The following is a 13847-nucleotide window of genomic DNA, read 5'->3' on the forward strand; positions in this document are numbered from 1 at the left end:
TGGACAAATTACAAACTTTAGGTCAGCCACAGATCAAAAATAATATAGTGGAGACATACATACAAGAACTGTTAGCCACAATTATGAACCAGAGTCATTAAAAAGAACAGAAACTACATTCAGTATTCTCTGACAATTCAGGAAAGTGCATAAAATTTTGGATTATATCTGACTTATAATATCCTATCTCTCCAAAAAAACAAAATCTTTTAGCACTTAAGCCTAATTATATCTTTATCTATTTAATTTATTCACAAAGAACAATTAATCTTTCTTCCTTTCACCCCCAAAATCAGAAAAAAAATAACCATTAATCCCACCGTGTAATATTTATAATAATTTTGCACAATATGTATTTGCATATTTGCAATATGTATTTACATATGGTGTTTTAAAGACACTGAAGCAGATACCCAGGTAATTAAATGGCTAACTTAAATTTTTAAAAGATATGTATAGAAAATGGATGCAAAGGCAAATAAATAAAGATGAATGAAAGTAAAACACAGCCCTCTAAGAACAAGGCATCAAGGTGGCACAATAGTTAGAATGCCAGACCTAGAGTCAAGAAAAACCTGAGCTCAAATTGGGCCTCAAACACTGACTAGCTGTGTAACCCAGGGTGAGTTACTCAACCCTGTTTGCCCTAGTGCTTCATTTATAAAAAGAGCTGGAGAAGGAAATGACTCTTAATCACCACTCTAATATTTCTGTCTAGAAAACCTAGATGGAATCACAGAAAGTCAGACATTACTGAAATGACTGAACAACAACAATATAAGGTTATAGATTTAGAACTGGAATATGACTTTAAAAATGCACAGAGGCTGATAAGAAATACTAAGAACAAAAAACAAAGGGTGAGGTGACATATGATAAACTTTTCTGTATTTTCTTCAAGTTATATGGGGGAAAAGGACAAAAAAAGAAATGGGACAATTGAACATGGAAGGCAGGGATAGTACAGAGAAGACAGATATGCACAACTCATAGATTGCTTCCAGAGACTGATGTTTTGGTCAGAAAGGACAAAACCAAAAAAGGACTAAAATTTAAGAAAGTGGAAAGATAATAAAGGAGGACTTAGCAGTCCATGATGAATTTGAATCAAGATCCAGATAAATTTCTTAAAGTAGTGGAGGCAATTACTGATCACTATGACTGGACAATAATGGAGACTTGATTTAGGCAGTTAGGTGATGCAATGAATAAAGTAATGAGCTTGGCAGTTAGCAAGACCTGTTTAAATATAGCCTCAGTAACTTGCTAGCTATGTGACTCTGGCAAGAAATTTAAATTTAAAGTTTCTCCATCTGTAAAATGGGAATAATAATATCTATCTTTGAGAATTGACATAATGATAAAAATTTATAAGACATTTTGCAAACCTACTATTATTTAAACATTCCCGGCCAAAAATTAAACTGCATTTTTTTAAAAAAGGAATGATCAGCTAGGAAAAGAAGGGTTATAAATAAAAAGCCAATTACTATTATCAAGAACAAACCATAGCTGTCTTGTTTCCTTTTTGAACATGGTTACTATAACAATAATAATAATAATAATGATGATGATGATGACGACGACGACAATCAGGAAAGTCTACCAAATTCACAAAGCACTTTTGTGTGATAAATTCACATGAACTTTGAAAAGAACCCTGTGATGGAGGTATCGTATATTATATTATCTTCATTTTACAATTAAGATCACTGATTCAGAGATTCAATCATTTGCTCATAATGATCTGATATCCCACGCATCCCTAACAAATTGAGCAATCTTCCCTTAGTGTGGTTCCTCTACACTCCCTTCTTCCATGTGGATTAAAGCTCTTCCATACCTCATAGAACATTATAAAAAGTGTTATGATTAAAAAAAAATAAAGAGTAGGGAAAAAAGAACTCAGTACACTGGAACTATCCAAAATGATGCCATATCTGTACAAATGTAACACTGACTCTCAAGATGTGTTCCTATGCGCGGCATTTAAGGATCTTCACAAACTGGCCCCATACTCTCTTTCCAATCTTTTCATAATTTAATCTCTTCTTTGTACTCTTATGATATAACTCTACTGTCCTATTTGCAATTCCTCAAACATGACCTCCTGTTAAGAAATAGGTCAATTCTCCGAGAGCCTCCACAGCTGTGGATCATAACATTTGAAGGAGTTGCAAAGCAGCCTTTGCTAAAGCAGATGTTCCTTGTGGATTGGGAATGAAATAAATTGGAGGAAAGAGGGGAGAGTCCAGATAATGCCACTGCCTCTCAGTGGAGAGGTCAGAGAACAGCAACTGCCTCTCAGTCTCCTTGTATCATCCTCTCACAGGAGACTACAGGTCTGGGTTGGATCTCCAGCAGCCACTGTCAAGTGGTTTCCGTGTATTCCAACAGCTCCCCGGTAGCACAACAATCTCTCATCTCTGGTTCACTATTCTATCCTTCATCATCTCACTTCCACTTCTTACTTTCTCTGATTTCCTTCAAATTCTACCTTTTCCAGGCAGTCTTTCCAGACTATTCTCCCATTCCTCCACCCCTGAGAGGATAATGCCTCTAAATTATTTTCCATATACTTTGTTGTGTCAATCCACTAGGATGCATGTTCCTTGAGGGGAAACACTATTTCTGCCTTTCTTTTCATCCTCAATATTTAACAAATGTTTGTTCATTATAATTTCATCTTTTCCAACCCATCAACTCCTTTTGCCCCAATTCCTTCCAGGAAATAACATCTCCTAGTGGGAACCTAAATTTCTTAATAGCAAAATGTATTCTTTCAGCTGCAAACCACAGAAAGACTTACTATTCTTGCCATCTAGTGGTAGTATCAAAAGCTACAGGACAACCTTAAAGTGACTTTTTATCCATACTATCTTTTCTATATACAGACACATCAATATACAGACATCATCAATAATGAATATGTTTAGAAAGCTTTTTTCCAAGGGTAGCTGAAAAAATAAATATGTAATAGACCATTTACTTCTCACTCCTATTTTCCCTTAGAGTCAACAAGTATGTAAATAAATAACATCTGACACATACTCTGTGTGCAGATTGTAACCTACTACAATATTAGGAACAATGACACCACTGATAACAAACATAAGATTTCTGCCTCATAAATATGGTGCTCTAAACAACAGAGCTATTCAGAAGCTGCATTATTTATTAAGCATCATTTGTAATAAACTTAAGTTTATAAGTGCTAATAGCTTACCTCTTTTGGATTTGCAAAGGCTGAAGATCTCCAATTGGTAAGCCATCTGGTGTAAAGTATTTCAGCAGTTCTTTTGCATCTAATAATGTAACTGATTCTCGATGACCATCCTTATGGCCCAACAATTGCTCAGATGAACGTGACAGCATAGGAATTCTGGAGGGGTGAGAGGGAGAAGAGAAGAACTAGAATTCAGCTTGGCCATAAAAAGCTAGTGATCAACAACCAATAAAACAAAACCTAAACCCTACAGCCAGGGATGAGTAAAGGATTATATACTTTGTTAAAATGTTCCGTTTCCCCTCTCTTATTCTTGTTACAAGGATTGGTTTGATGGAGCAAGAGGAGGAGAATGATTTACAAATAAGGCTAATTCTCTTTCTTTAGATGGGGTTTGCCATTGTGTGTGTATACATATCAATATCCATACTTTTTTTTAAAAGGATGTAAGTAAGCTCTTTGAGGATAGGGATTATTTTGATTTTGTCTTTGTATACCAAGAGTCCAGCACAGTGCCAGAAATGCAGTAGGTACTTCATAAATGCTTGCTACATGAATGAATTAAAAACTGAAAAATTAACTAAATTTTAGTATGAAAGGGCAGCTAGGTGGCGCAGTGGATAGAGCACCAGCCTTGAATTCAGGAGGACCCGAGTTCAAATTTGGTCTCAGACACTTAACACTTCCTAGCTGTGTGACCCTGAGCAACACTTAACCCCAGCCTCAGGGAAAATAAACAAATAAATGAATGAATGAATGAATGAATTTTAGTATGAAAGAAAAAAATCTAGAGATCTGTGATCTCATGCTGCATAAATTCAGCAACACTGGCTTGACTTTTCATGCTGCTACCTAAGGGCATTTATATACCTACTTTACCATACTTCAATTTATCCTTTACATATCACCATTTTTTGCACTTATTTAAGGTTCCTAAAATTTTAAACTCTTCATGCTTTTATGACACTGTTAAGTTTACCTTCTAAAAACCCTGACAAAACTGTAAATTTTTCAGGACAAGGACTATAGTCCTTTATATCACTTTTACTCTATTAAGAATTTACTGAAAGAGATCTGGAATTCAATATGACTGTGAAAAGATGCAGCCATCATAAAATCCTCAAGGTCTCTTCAAGTCATGATTATGGCTCACTATGATGAGGTACTGAATCATCAGCATGAAATACCTGAAATTTGGATATTACTTTATACTTGTCTAAGTCCTTGCTTTCAACATCCACATATTGCTAAATGAGATAATGGGTACAAAAGCACTTTGAAGAACTAAAATCACTATATAGGACCAAGAAACTCTAATTTCACAGATAAGTAAATTGGGAAATAGTAGGGTTAAAAGAGTTACCTAAAATTACATAACTCTTTAATAACACAGCCATGACTAAAACATAGGTTTCTAGACTTCCAACGTGGGTACTTGTTGTAATCAGAAAAAAGTAACCAAAAATATCTGGCTATAGAAAGGAGAAAAACAATTATGTTTTGACCCAAAGAAGAATTTTGTAATACTGATGTAACACCATATTTAATCAGAAGACCATTCAGAACTCCTATCATATCACCCTCTTCCCAAGATATAATGAAATGATACTTTATCTCCACAGAATATTTATTTCATGACTTTACAATAATGAAAGAGAATATCTCTTCTCATTTTCCAAATTGGGTTCTAATTTTTGTGGTTAGAATACTAACACTGTAGTCTTAGAATCATAAATTACTTTTATTAATTGAAGACAAATATATTTATAGTGCTTTTTTGTCTCCATTCAAAATTGTTCTTAATTTTTGGATGAACAATTTAAAAGCTAATAAAAGTCAAATAATTGAGTTTTTAAGGTTTTTTAAAACCTTCCATAGCATTCTTTTATAATGAAATCAGATGTTACATCATAATGAATTTTCTTTTTAAACTTGATATAAAATGCCTCTTGGCTTGGTTTAATCTCTATCTGGCAACTGATAAGTATTGACTCATTATAACACACTAGGTCATCATTTTACATTCTTCATAAAATGGGGAAAATATATAATTTGTATTTATGATGTATAATTGTGTATTTATTTCATACACAAGAATAACAGAGCATTTTTAAAATAATGGTTCATAATGTACTGCTATCCTAGGTGTGTACCAGGTCAGATCTTAAGCTCCCCTCCTCCTCAAATTTGTTTTATACACCAAACAAATTCAGTAACAAAATTAAGTAGCTTTTACCCACAAATATTTACTTTAAAATTAAGGGTTAGGGAGGCATTCCCTTAATTACTGGTGCTGACACAGAATAGAAAAAAAGTAAAATTTGTTAATGTGCATGCTAGAAAAATAAAATGATAAACACCTAAAACCATCAAGGTACTCAATAAACACCACTAAACAGTCTCCTATGTCAACAAATCAACAAATTATTAGGTTCCAGGAACTGTGCTAAGTAACAAGGATGAAAAAAATAAATAAATAAATAAATATATAAATAAAAAGCAAAAACATAGTACTTGCACTTAAAGAGTCCCCCATTCTAATGGGGAGCAAAAATATACAAACAACTCTTTACATGCTTGATATATAAAGGGTAAATAAGATGTGACTTCTTAGGGGAAGCACTGATGGTAGGAGGAAGGAGAAAAGGACTGGGAAAGGCATCTTATAAAAGACAGAATTTGAACTGAGTTTTGAAGGAAATTTAAAAAGCTAATAGGAGAAGTTAAAGAGGGAAAGTATTCCAGGAGGAAGGACAGATAATATAAAGGTATAGACTCAAGAGATGGTGTTGTTTGTGAGGAGCAACAAGGAAAACCAGTATTATTGGATTGTAGAATATGTGGAGGGGAGTCAAATATGAAAATACTGGAAAGACAGGAAGAAGTCAGGCTGTGAAGGCCTTTAAAAATGAAAGCGAAGATTCTGTATTTGATCCTGAAGGTAATAGGGAGCTACTGAAGTATATTGGAAATAGTGGTAATAGAGTCATACATTGTACATTGGGAAGATCATTGTAGCAGCTAAGCATATCTGGATAATAGTTTAATGAAGAGAAGGGGAATATATTGAAGATGCTGTGAGGATAGATACAGTAAGTTTTGACAACAGATTTACCAGACAGTCATACATATGACTCTACACCTACACACTCTACACACCTACTTCCTGTCTAGTTACCATTAATTCATAACAATTACCTGAATTTTTGTCTAGCTTTTTCAAAGGTTTCCAAGTTCTGAAGAACATGTCTTTCTGGCCATTCCAAAGGATTAGTTTCCAAAAATGTGGATTCTGAAGAATTTTTTTTTAGAAATGATTAATAACAACAGCATGATTATACATCATTCTTATAACTTGAAAAGATTTACAAATTTTATAAACATTATTTGATTGATCCTTACAACAACTGTGTGAAGCACTGCAAATATTATCTCTATTTGACAGATGAAGAAACTGAGGTTGAAAAAGGCTGATGACTTTAACCAGTCACAGAGGAAGCCAACAAATCATGGGAGCCGATGACATGGGAATATTCAAATCAAAGACTTTCCTGATTCTAACATTCTTCTTACTACATCTTCTAAAGGTGTAACAAACTGAATTTTGTTACCAAAAAAAAAAAAAAAAAAAAAACTAACAATAACTGTATGTTTACAAGGCCGTTTATACAACAAGGACCACAGACTTATTTATTTATCAAAAATTACTCATTGAGATGACTGATGCCAGTTCCAATGATCTTGTGATGAAGAGAGCCATCTATATCCAGAGAGAGGACTGCAGGAATTGAATGTGGATCACAACATAACATACTCACTCCTTTTGTTATTGTTTGCACTTTTTCTTTCCTTTTTGATCTGATTTTTCTTGTGCAATAAGAGAATTATATAAATATATTTACATCTATTGGATTTAACATATATTTTAACTTGTATAACATATATTGGATTGCTTGCCATCTAGAGGGAAGGGATGGGAGGAAGAAGAAGAAAATGTGAAACAAAGCTATGCAAGGGTAAATGTTGAAAAATTATCCGTGTATATGTTTTGAAAATGGAAAGCTTAAAAAAGAACAAAAACAAGCAAAAATTACTCATTGAGGGGCAGCTAGATGACACAGTGGATAGAGGACCAGGCCTGAAGTCAGGAGAACCTGAGTTCAAATCTGGCCTCAGATGCTTAACACTTCCTAGCTGTGTGACCCTGGACAAGTCACTTAACTCCAATTGCCTCAGCAAAAAAAAAAAAAAAAAATTACCCATTGAGGTAGTTCCTATGCACTCTGTATTCTGCTATGTATTACAGGAGATAACAAAATGTGTTGAGCAAGGAGAAAAATAATAGTTCTATTTGTGCTCTATTCACTTGGTTGCCTAATCTTTATTTATTGTGATGGTTTCTTTTTTATTATTATTATAGCTTTTTATATACAAAACCTATGCATGGAAAATTTTTCAATACTGACCCTTGCAAAAACTTCTATTTCAACTTTTCTCTCCTTCCCTTCACCCCCTCCTCTAGAGCTTGGCTAATTTTTAAAAGTAGACTGGTATATTTTTTATTAATTACAAAACTGAAATTGGCATAATTGAACAATTTTAAGTGAAAAAAACAAATCTGCCATTTTAGAGAAATCAAATGACAACTTAGCAAAGAAAACAGGTAAATTTTCTATTTGGGGAAAACGCTTTTATAATTATGGAAAAGTTGAGATAATCTAGTACTATTTGAGTTCAAATTCCTAATATTCATTTTGTGATCTAATATATTAATATACTATTATATCAAAGAACAGATAAGGACAGGACAGGAGGACAGGAGAAGGTAGGTAGTATAGACAGTCTAAAAAGAAGAAAGAATACATTATTGGAAAATGTGAGAGATTCAGGAAAGAAAAAAGGATTATCAGGCAGCAGTATTGAGAATTGTGACTTTTTAGCTACACATGAACACAGAGATGATGGGCTGAACTACAAGGGGAGTCAGAGGGAGACCAGAGCAGGAGAACAGCTGGTCTCATGAAAGGGAAGGAGATGAAGGAAATGAAGAGAATGGTGAAGATGAAGAAAAACAGCACAGGTGAAGCACAGGAAAAGATAAAAGAAAAAGAAGTTTTTGTTTGAGACAAAAACCCAGAACTTTTTTTTTTTAATTTTTAAAATTATGTTTTAATTTTTTTTTTTAAACAACACACTGCTTTCTGAATCATGTTGAGAAAGAAAAATCAGAGCAAAAGGGAAAAGCTATAAGAGGGGGAAAAAATCTAGGAAAAAAGAAGTGGAATATAGTTACATTCAATCTCCATAATTCTTCTTCTGGATATAGATGCATTTTCTGTCCAAACTTATTGGGATTTCCTTGGATCATCAGAATTCTTTAAAAGGAGGCAGTGTAATGGAGACAGTGAGTTCATGGAAGCATATGGTTGAAGTGGAGTGAAGGTAGACAGCATGGAAATTAGGAAGCTGATGAACTGAGAAGCCAGAGTATAGATGAGATTAGAGATTAAGATGGAAAAGATGGCACAGTGAATAGAGCAGTGCCCTCGAGCCAGGAGAACTCGAGTTCAAATCCAGCTTCAGACACTTTCTTAACTGTGTGACCTTGGGCAAGTCACTTCACTCCAAGTGCTTCCCCCCACCCCCCACACACACACACAAAATGGAGAGGATATCTTTCAGCCAAGTCGTAAAGTTCTTGAAAATAAGGGAAAAGTGAAGTGGTTACATAATGAGATTTGCTCTAACTATGAGTCCATAAGGGTGGAGAAAGAAAATGTTATAGCAAGAGAAGTTGCAGCAAGAAAAAAATGTTTAGAAAAGAACTCTTCCTATCCCAGAATATTTACTCAGAATTGAAGAGAATGGCCAACTTTACAGTGACTCTGAGGAAAATCCGATTTTCAATAGCTCAAGATGATATAGATCAAAAATTGTAGTGAAATGTGAAGTAGTGGGGAAAAGGGTAGGAGTTAAGAATGACATGGATTGTGGAGGACTAAGGTAGATAAAGAATATGGATGGAGACTAGAAGAGGACAGTCTTTTCATCTATGCAATGATTTGGAAGCATGGGTTAAAGAGAGAAGGGATTGAGAATTTGGAAAAGGAAAGGAACCAATATTTATTAAATACCTACAGGTGCTAAAGTATTTAAAAACATTAACTCAATTGATCCTCACAAAAACCCTGTGAAGCTATTATTATCCCCATTTTATAGCTAAGGAAATTAAGGCAGACATAAATTACTTGTCCAAGGTCACACAACTAGCAAGTCTAAAGCCAGATTTGAACTCAAGTATGATATGTGGAAGTTATGAGAGAAAGAATAATCATCTGAACAGATGACATCCACACTGAAGTTCTCTCATGATATAGAGTACGCATTCAATTTTGGCCCTTATAGCTTCTGAATTCCAGAGTGCCAATCTTAAGAGTTCTGAGACTCTGGTGGCTTGGGAAGAATAAGGTTTTGATTAAATGTCTGTGGGCTAAGCGAAAATCATGTTCTGAATTCCAAGGTAGCAGGCCAAGCCCATCCAGAAGATAGCCAGTTCATGTATTTTGTTCCCAATTTGTTCCCAAGGCATTAAACACAAAAACCACCACATGGTTTACCTGCACTGTACTTTACATGCACTGTCTCAGGATCTGAGATGAATTGGAATTCCCTTTTTAAAAAAATTCTGACATCTTGCTTTAATATCATGTTAATGTTTCAATAAATAAAGTTTAATGTAAACAATCTCCTAAGTCTATAAATAAGGAAAGGGAAGGGTATTCTCATCACTCTTCTTCAAGACTAAGCCTGCTCATGATGACATTGTATTTGATGCATCTGGGTTGGCGGAAAGTGGTGTTCTCAGCATGTATGCTTTCTTTCCTGTTATGTGGACTTCACTCTACACTGGGCCATGTCAGTTTTCCATAAATGACTGACAAGATGAGTTACCCTGCAGAGCTCATTTTGCTTTTATACTAGCTCTTGGATACAGACTGTTCTCTCTTCTCACAAAGACTCTAGCAGGGAGCACTATCCTTCTCCTTTGGACTAAGATAATAGCCTCCGAAGTGATCTCCCTGTTTTCAATCTTTCATCCTCCAAACAACTATCAAAATAATCTTCCTAAGATATAAATATAACTATGTCACTCTTCTATTAAAAAAATACTATAGGCGCACTATTTCTTTTGGGATAACAAAATCTTTAGTCGAGCACTAGCAATGTGGCTTCAATACCCCTTTTCAGCCAATGATGATAATGACAATGATGATTATGATGATAACAGCTAACATTTATGGAATATCTGAAGGCAGAAAAATATTCCTCGAATGCCCTCTCATCTGATCTTCACAACACTGTTGGGAAGAGAGATGTTACTATTTTACTATATTATGATGCATACTCTGAAGTACATAGAGGCCAGGTGATATGCACTAAAGTGTCTGAGGAAAAACTTGAACTCAGGGCTCCCTGACTACAAGTTGAGGGTCCCCCATGCACCACATGCTACCTGGCTGCTTGGCTTTACTCAGTTAGTGTCCCATCCAGACTGAACTATTTAACTGTTGCCTGAACTTGCCATTTCATCTTTTTCTCTAGGGTTTCATGTGAATTATCTCATTCCTGCACCTCATTAGTGATTGCTGTTTCTTAGTATTTTGGGCTTCCTTCAGAGCTCAGACTGGGTGCTATGTACTTAATTGTAGGTATTCTCTTGCTCCTCAAATGATCTCAAACTGATGGTGTATCTCCCAACAGTAAGATGACTTTATATGCCTAGGAGCTCAGACAGTGGCTCTATATATAACAGGTCCTTAAGAAAAATCTCTTCAACTGGACTGATGCTAATATCATTGATCTCCTCTTCTTGAAACTTTTCTTCTCCCTTTGCTTCAATGATACTACATTATTCTATTTTTCTATATAATCTCTGGTGCCTTCTTTATTTTCTCTGCTTAGCAAAACTCTTATCTTCTCCTTACTATTCTTCAAATTAAAAAATTTTACCTTCCAAAGATGAATGAAAAAAAGCAACCAAAATTCCCTAATCAACCAATATTTACTTGGCACCTAATACATGCAAGCCATGTTATACCCTAAAAAAAACAAAGATGAAAAACATAGATGCTAATAATAGCTTAAATATTAGCTTATTAAGTGACAGACACTATGCTAAATATTTACAAATTTAAAATATCTTATTAGATCCTCAAAGCAACTCTAGACAAAGATGCTACTATTGTTATTTCCATTTTAAAGGTGAGGACACAACATTAGTAAGTATCTTTGCTTGAATTTGAATTCAGTTCTTTCTAACTCCAAGCCTGGCTCTCTACCTACTCCACACCAAGTCTCTGGAAGCTTAAGACTTAATAGGATTAAAAACCACAAGTATAAAAATAAATATCACAAAGCAGATAAAACAATGTTATTTTATAATGTTTGATAAAATTTGGCCTTTTGAAAAACTATCCAATATATTTTACATACTTATAAAATAAAGGAAAATGTATGAGTTTTGATAAACATGTACAAAATATAAAGATACATTTAAAGAAATGAAATGCTTACCTCTTAATACTTCCGAAGTTTTGATTTTGTTTCTAGTCGTGTGAAGAGTTGTTTTAGGAATACTAGCATCAAAAAATTCTATAAAATGTTCCCTTGTGAGTGATAACAAGGTATTGAGTTCATTAGTAGAAATTGTAACTGGCTGTTCTATAGATTCTTTTCTTCCTATGAGATTAAACAGATCAACTTATAAGAAAACCAAAGACTCTTACTTTACAACCTAATTAAAACTCATTTATCACAATTTAAAGCTTACCCTTTAACAAATACAAGCTTTTTCTGAATCAAATATCTAAACATAATACTAATTTTATTATAATTAATTTTTCATGCTATAGCTAGATAATGATATGTTACACTTAGATTATAGAATATTAAAATTTTAAAATTTACAGAAAATAAAAGCTTTTGATAGGAGATAAAACTAAAAAGTAAACTAATCATAAGTTTTGATAATACTGTTAGCATTAAAACTATTTTCTAAACACTTGTATCATTGAGTGGTATATAAAACCTAACATGTAAGTAAAAAACAAGGTCACCAAACTAGCTGCATTATTTTCAATAATAAAAAGTTACATGTACATACATAGAGAAGTGGCAGATCTATTATAGGCTGAGCTTTGCATACCTTAGATTAGTTTCTGATATGATTTGTGAAGGAAAAAACCCTATAATAAACTCCATCAGAATTTAAATCTTGCCAAAGTTAAGTACATAGATCACAATGTGATGTACTTGTTAAGATAATAAAATTTTGATCAGATTGGCCCGTAACCTAAGTTTATAGAATTATATATTAGGTAAATTAGAATGTTACAAAACAAAGTGGTAAATGAAGTATGGTGAGGAATGTTACTAATGACTAGGGAATCAAGACAGATTCCATGCAGGAAGTAATGTTTAAAACACACACTCGTGCACAACTCACAAGGATTCTTCTGTATGGTTTAGTGGCCCCTATTTCTACTTGAGTTTCATACCAATATCCAAATTTGCAACTTCTTACACAAAAATCATAATAAAATCATTAATATTACACTACATCCTATTTCTGCTCACCAGGCATTTTTTTCATTATTCTTTGGGTAGTCTATATTTTTGATTCTTCAATGTCCATGACTCATAGTCATAGAGCATATAGGTAAGAATAGTTTAAGTAAAACCCTTAGTGATAACAGGAACTTGGACTGTCAGCTGACTCCTAGATCCATTCTACCTCTTTAATTCAGGAACTGTTCTAAAAACTTAAAATATATTCCTTTACTCAGAGCCTGAAATAATTACAAGGTTTTTTTGGGTTGTTTTTCATATAAGAATAGAACAAAGGAGACTATGTTAAATCATAGCAAGAAAGATTTGGGTCAGATACAAAGATTTTTTTTTTTTCCTGTAAAGATAATGTTAATCAAAGTGCTACTGAGAGAGGTTGGAGAAATTTCTTTCTCTGATACATACATTTAATATGTCTACAATTAGGTATAGATTAAAGGAGTTGAGAGGGTATTTAACAGAAAAAGCACTGAGCTAGAAGACTCAAGTCCAAATGCTACCATTAACTAGATGTGAGAGACCCTGAGTAAGTCATTAATCTTTCTGAGGACAACAATCCAAGTTTTATGTATCTTGCAGGTATAGACATTGTGAAGAAAAAAAGGAATAAATTTGGGGAAAAATGACTATAAAAGATTAAGTGATGCTATTTTGTTCCTTTTAAACCTGCAACACACACACACACACACACACACACACACACACACACACACACACACACACACACACACACACACATTTCACTTGACCTAAAATTCAGAATTCAGGTCAGACACCACCTCTGGAAAAGATAAGAAAGCAAATTCAAAGGACATGAGATTCTGTTTCTGTCTTCTATTCCTGATCATGATTCTGTCACAGTAAATTGATATAGACAGCAAAGTGGATGGAACTTTGGTTCTTGGGGAGTCTGACAAACAAAGGTTTAAACCCAGCTGAGAAATACCATGGTGTAATCTGGGGAAATCATTTAATCACACCAGTATCAATTGCT

General features: G+C 34.0%; 1 protein-coding gene across 5 annotated transcripts in view; it reads right to left on the minus strand.

Moving 5' to 3' along the window:
* MTBP (MDM2 binding protein) overlaps positions 1–13847 on the minus strand; it is a 72950-nt gene that overhangs the window by 21591 nt on the left and 37512 nt on the right. For all 5 annotated transcript variants that reach the window (XR_012481936.1, XM_074266504.1, XM_074266510.1 and 2 more), the window contains 3 exons: positions 11801–11965; positions 6425–6518; positions 3227–3382 (listed from right to left, as the gene is read on the minus strand). Coding sequence is in view for 4 of the 5 variants with exons in the window: in XM_074266504.1 (XP_074122605.1) it covers positions 3227–3382; positions 6425–6518; positions 11801–11965 (415 nt within the window). In the remaining variant the exon portion in view is untranslated. The remainder of the gene's footprint in view (positions 1–3226; positions 3383–6424; positions 6519–11800; positions 11966–13847) is intronic.

This window comes from Sminthopsis crassicaudata, chromosome 1 (assembly GCF_048593235.1).
Source record: "Sminthopsis crassicaudata isolate SCR6 chromosome 1, ASM4859323v1, whole genome shotgun sequence".
Lineage (NCBI taxonomy): Eukaryota > Metazoa > Chordata > Mammalia > Dasyuromorphia > Dasyuridae > Sminthopsis > Sminthopsis crassicaudata.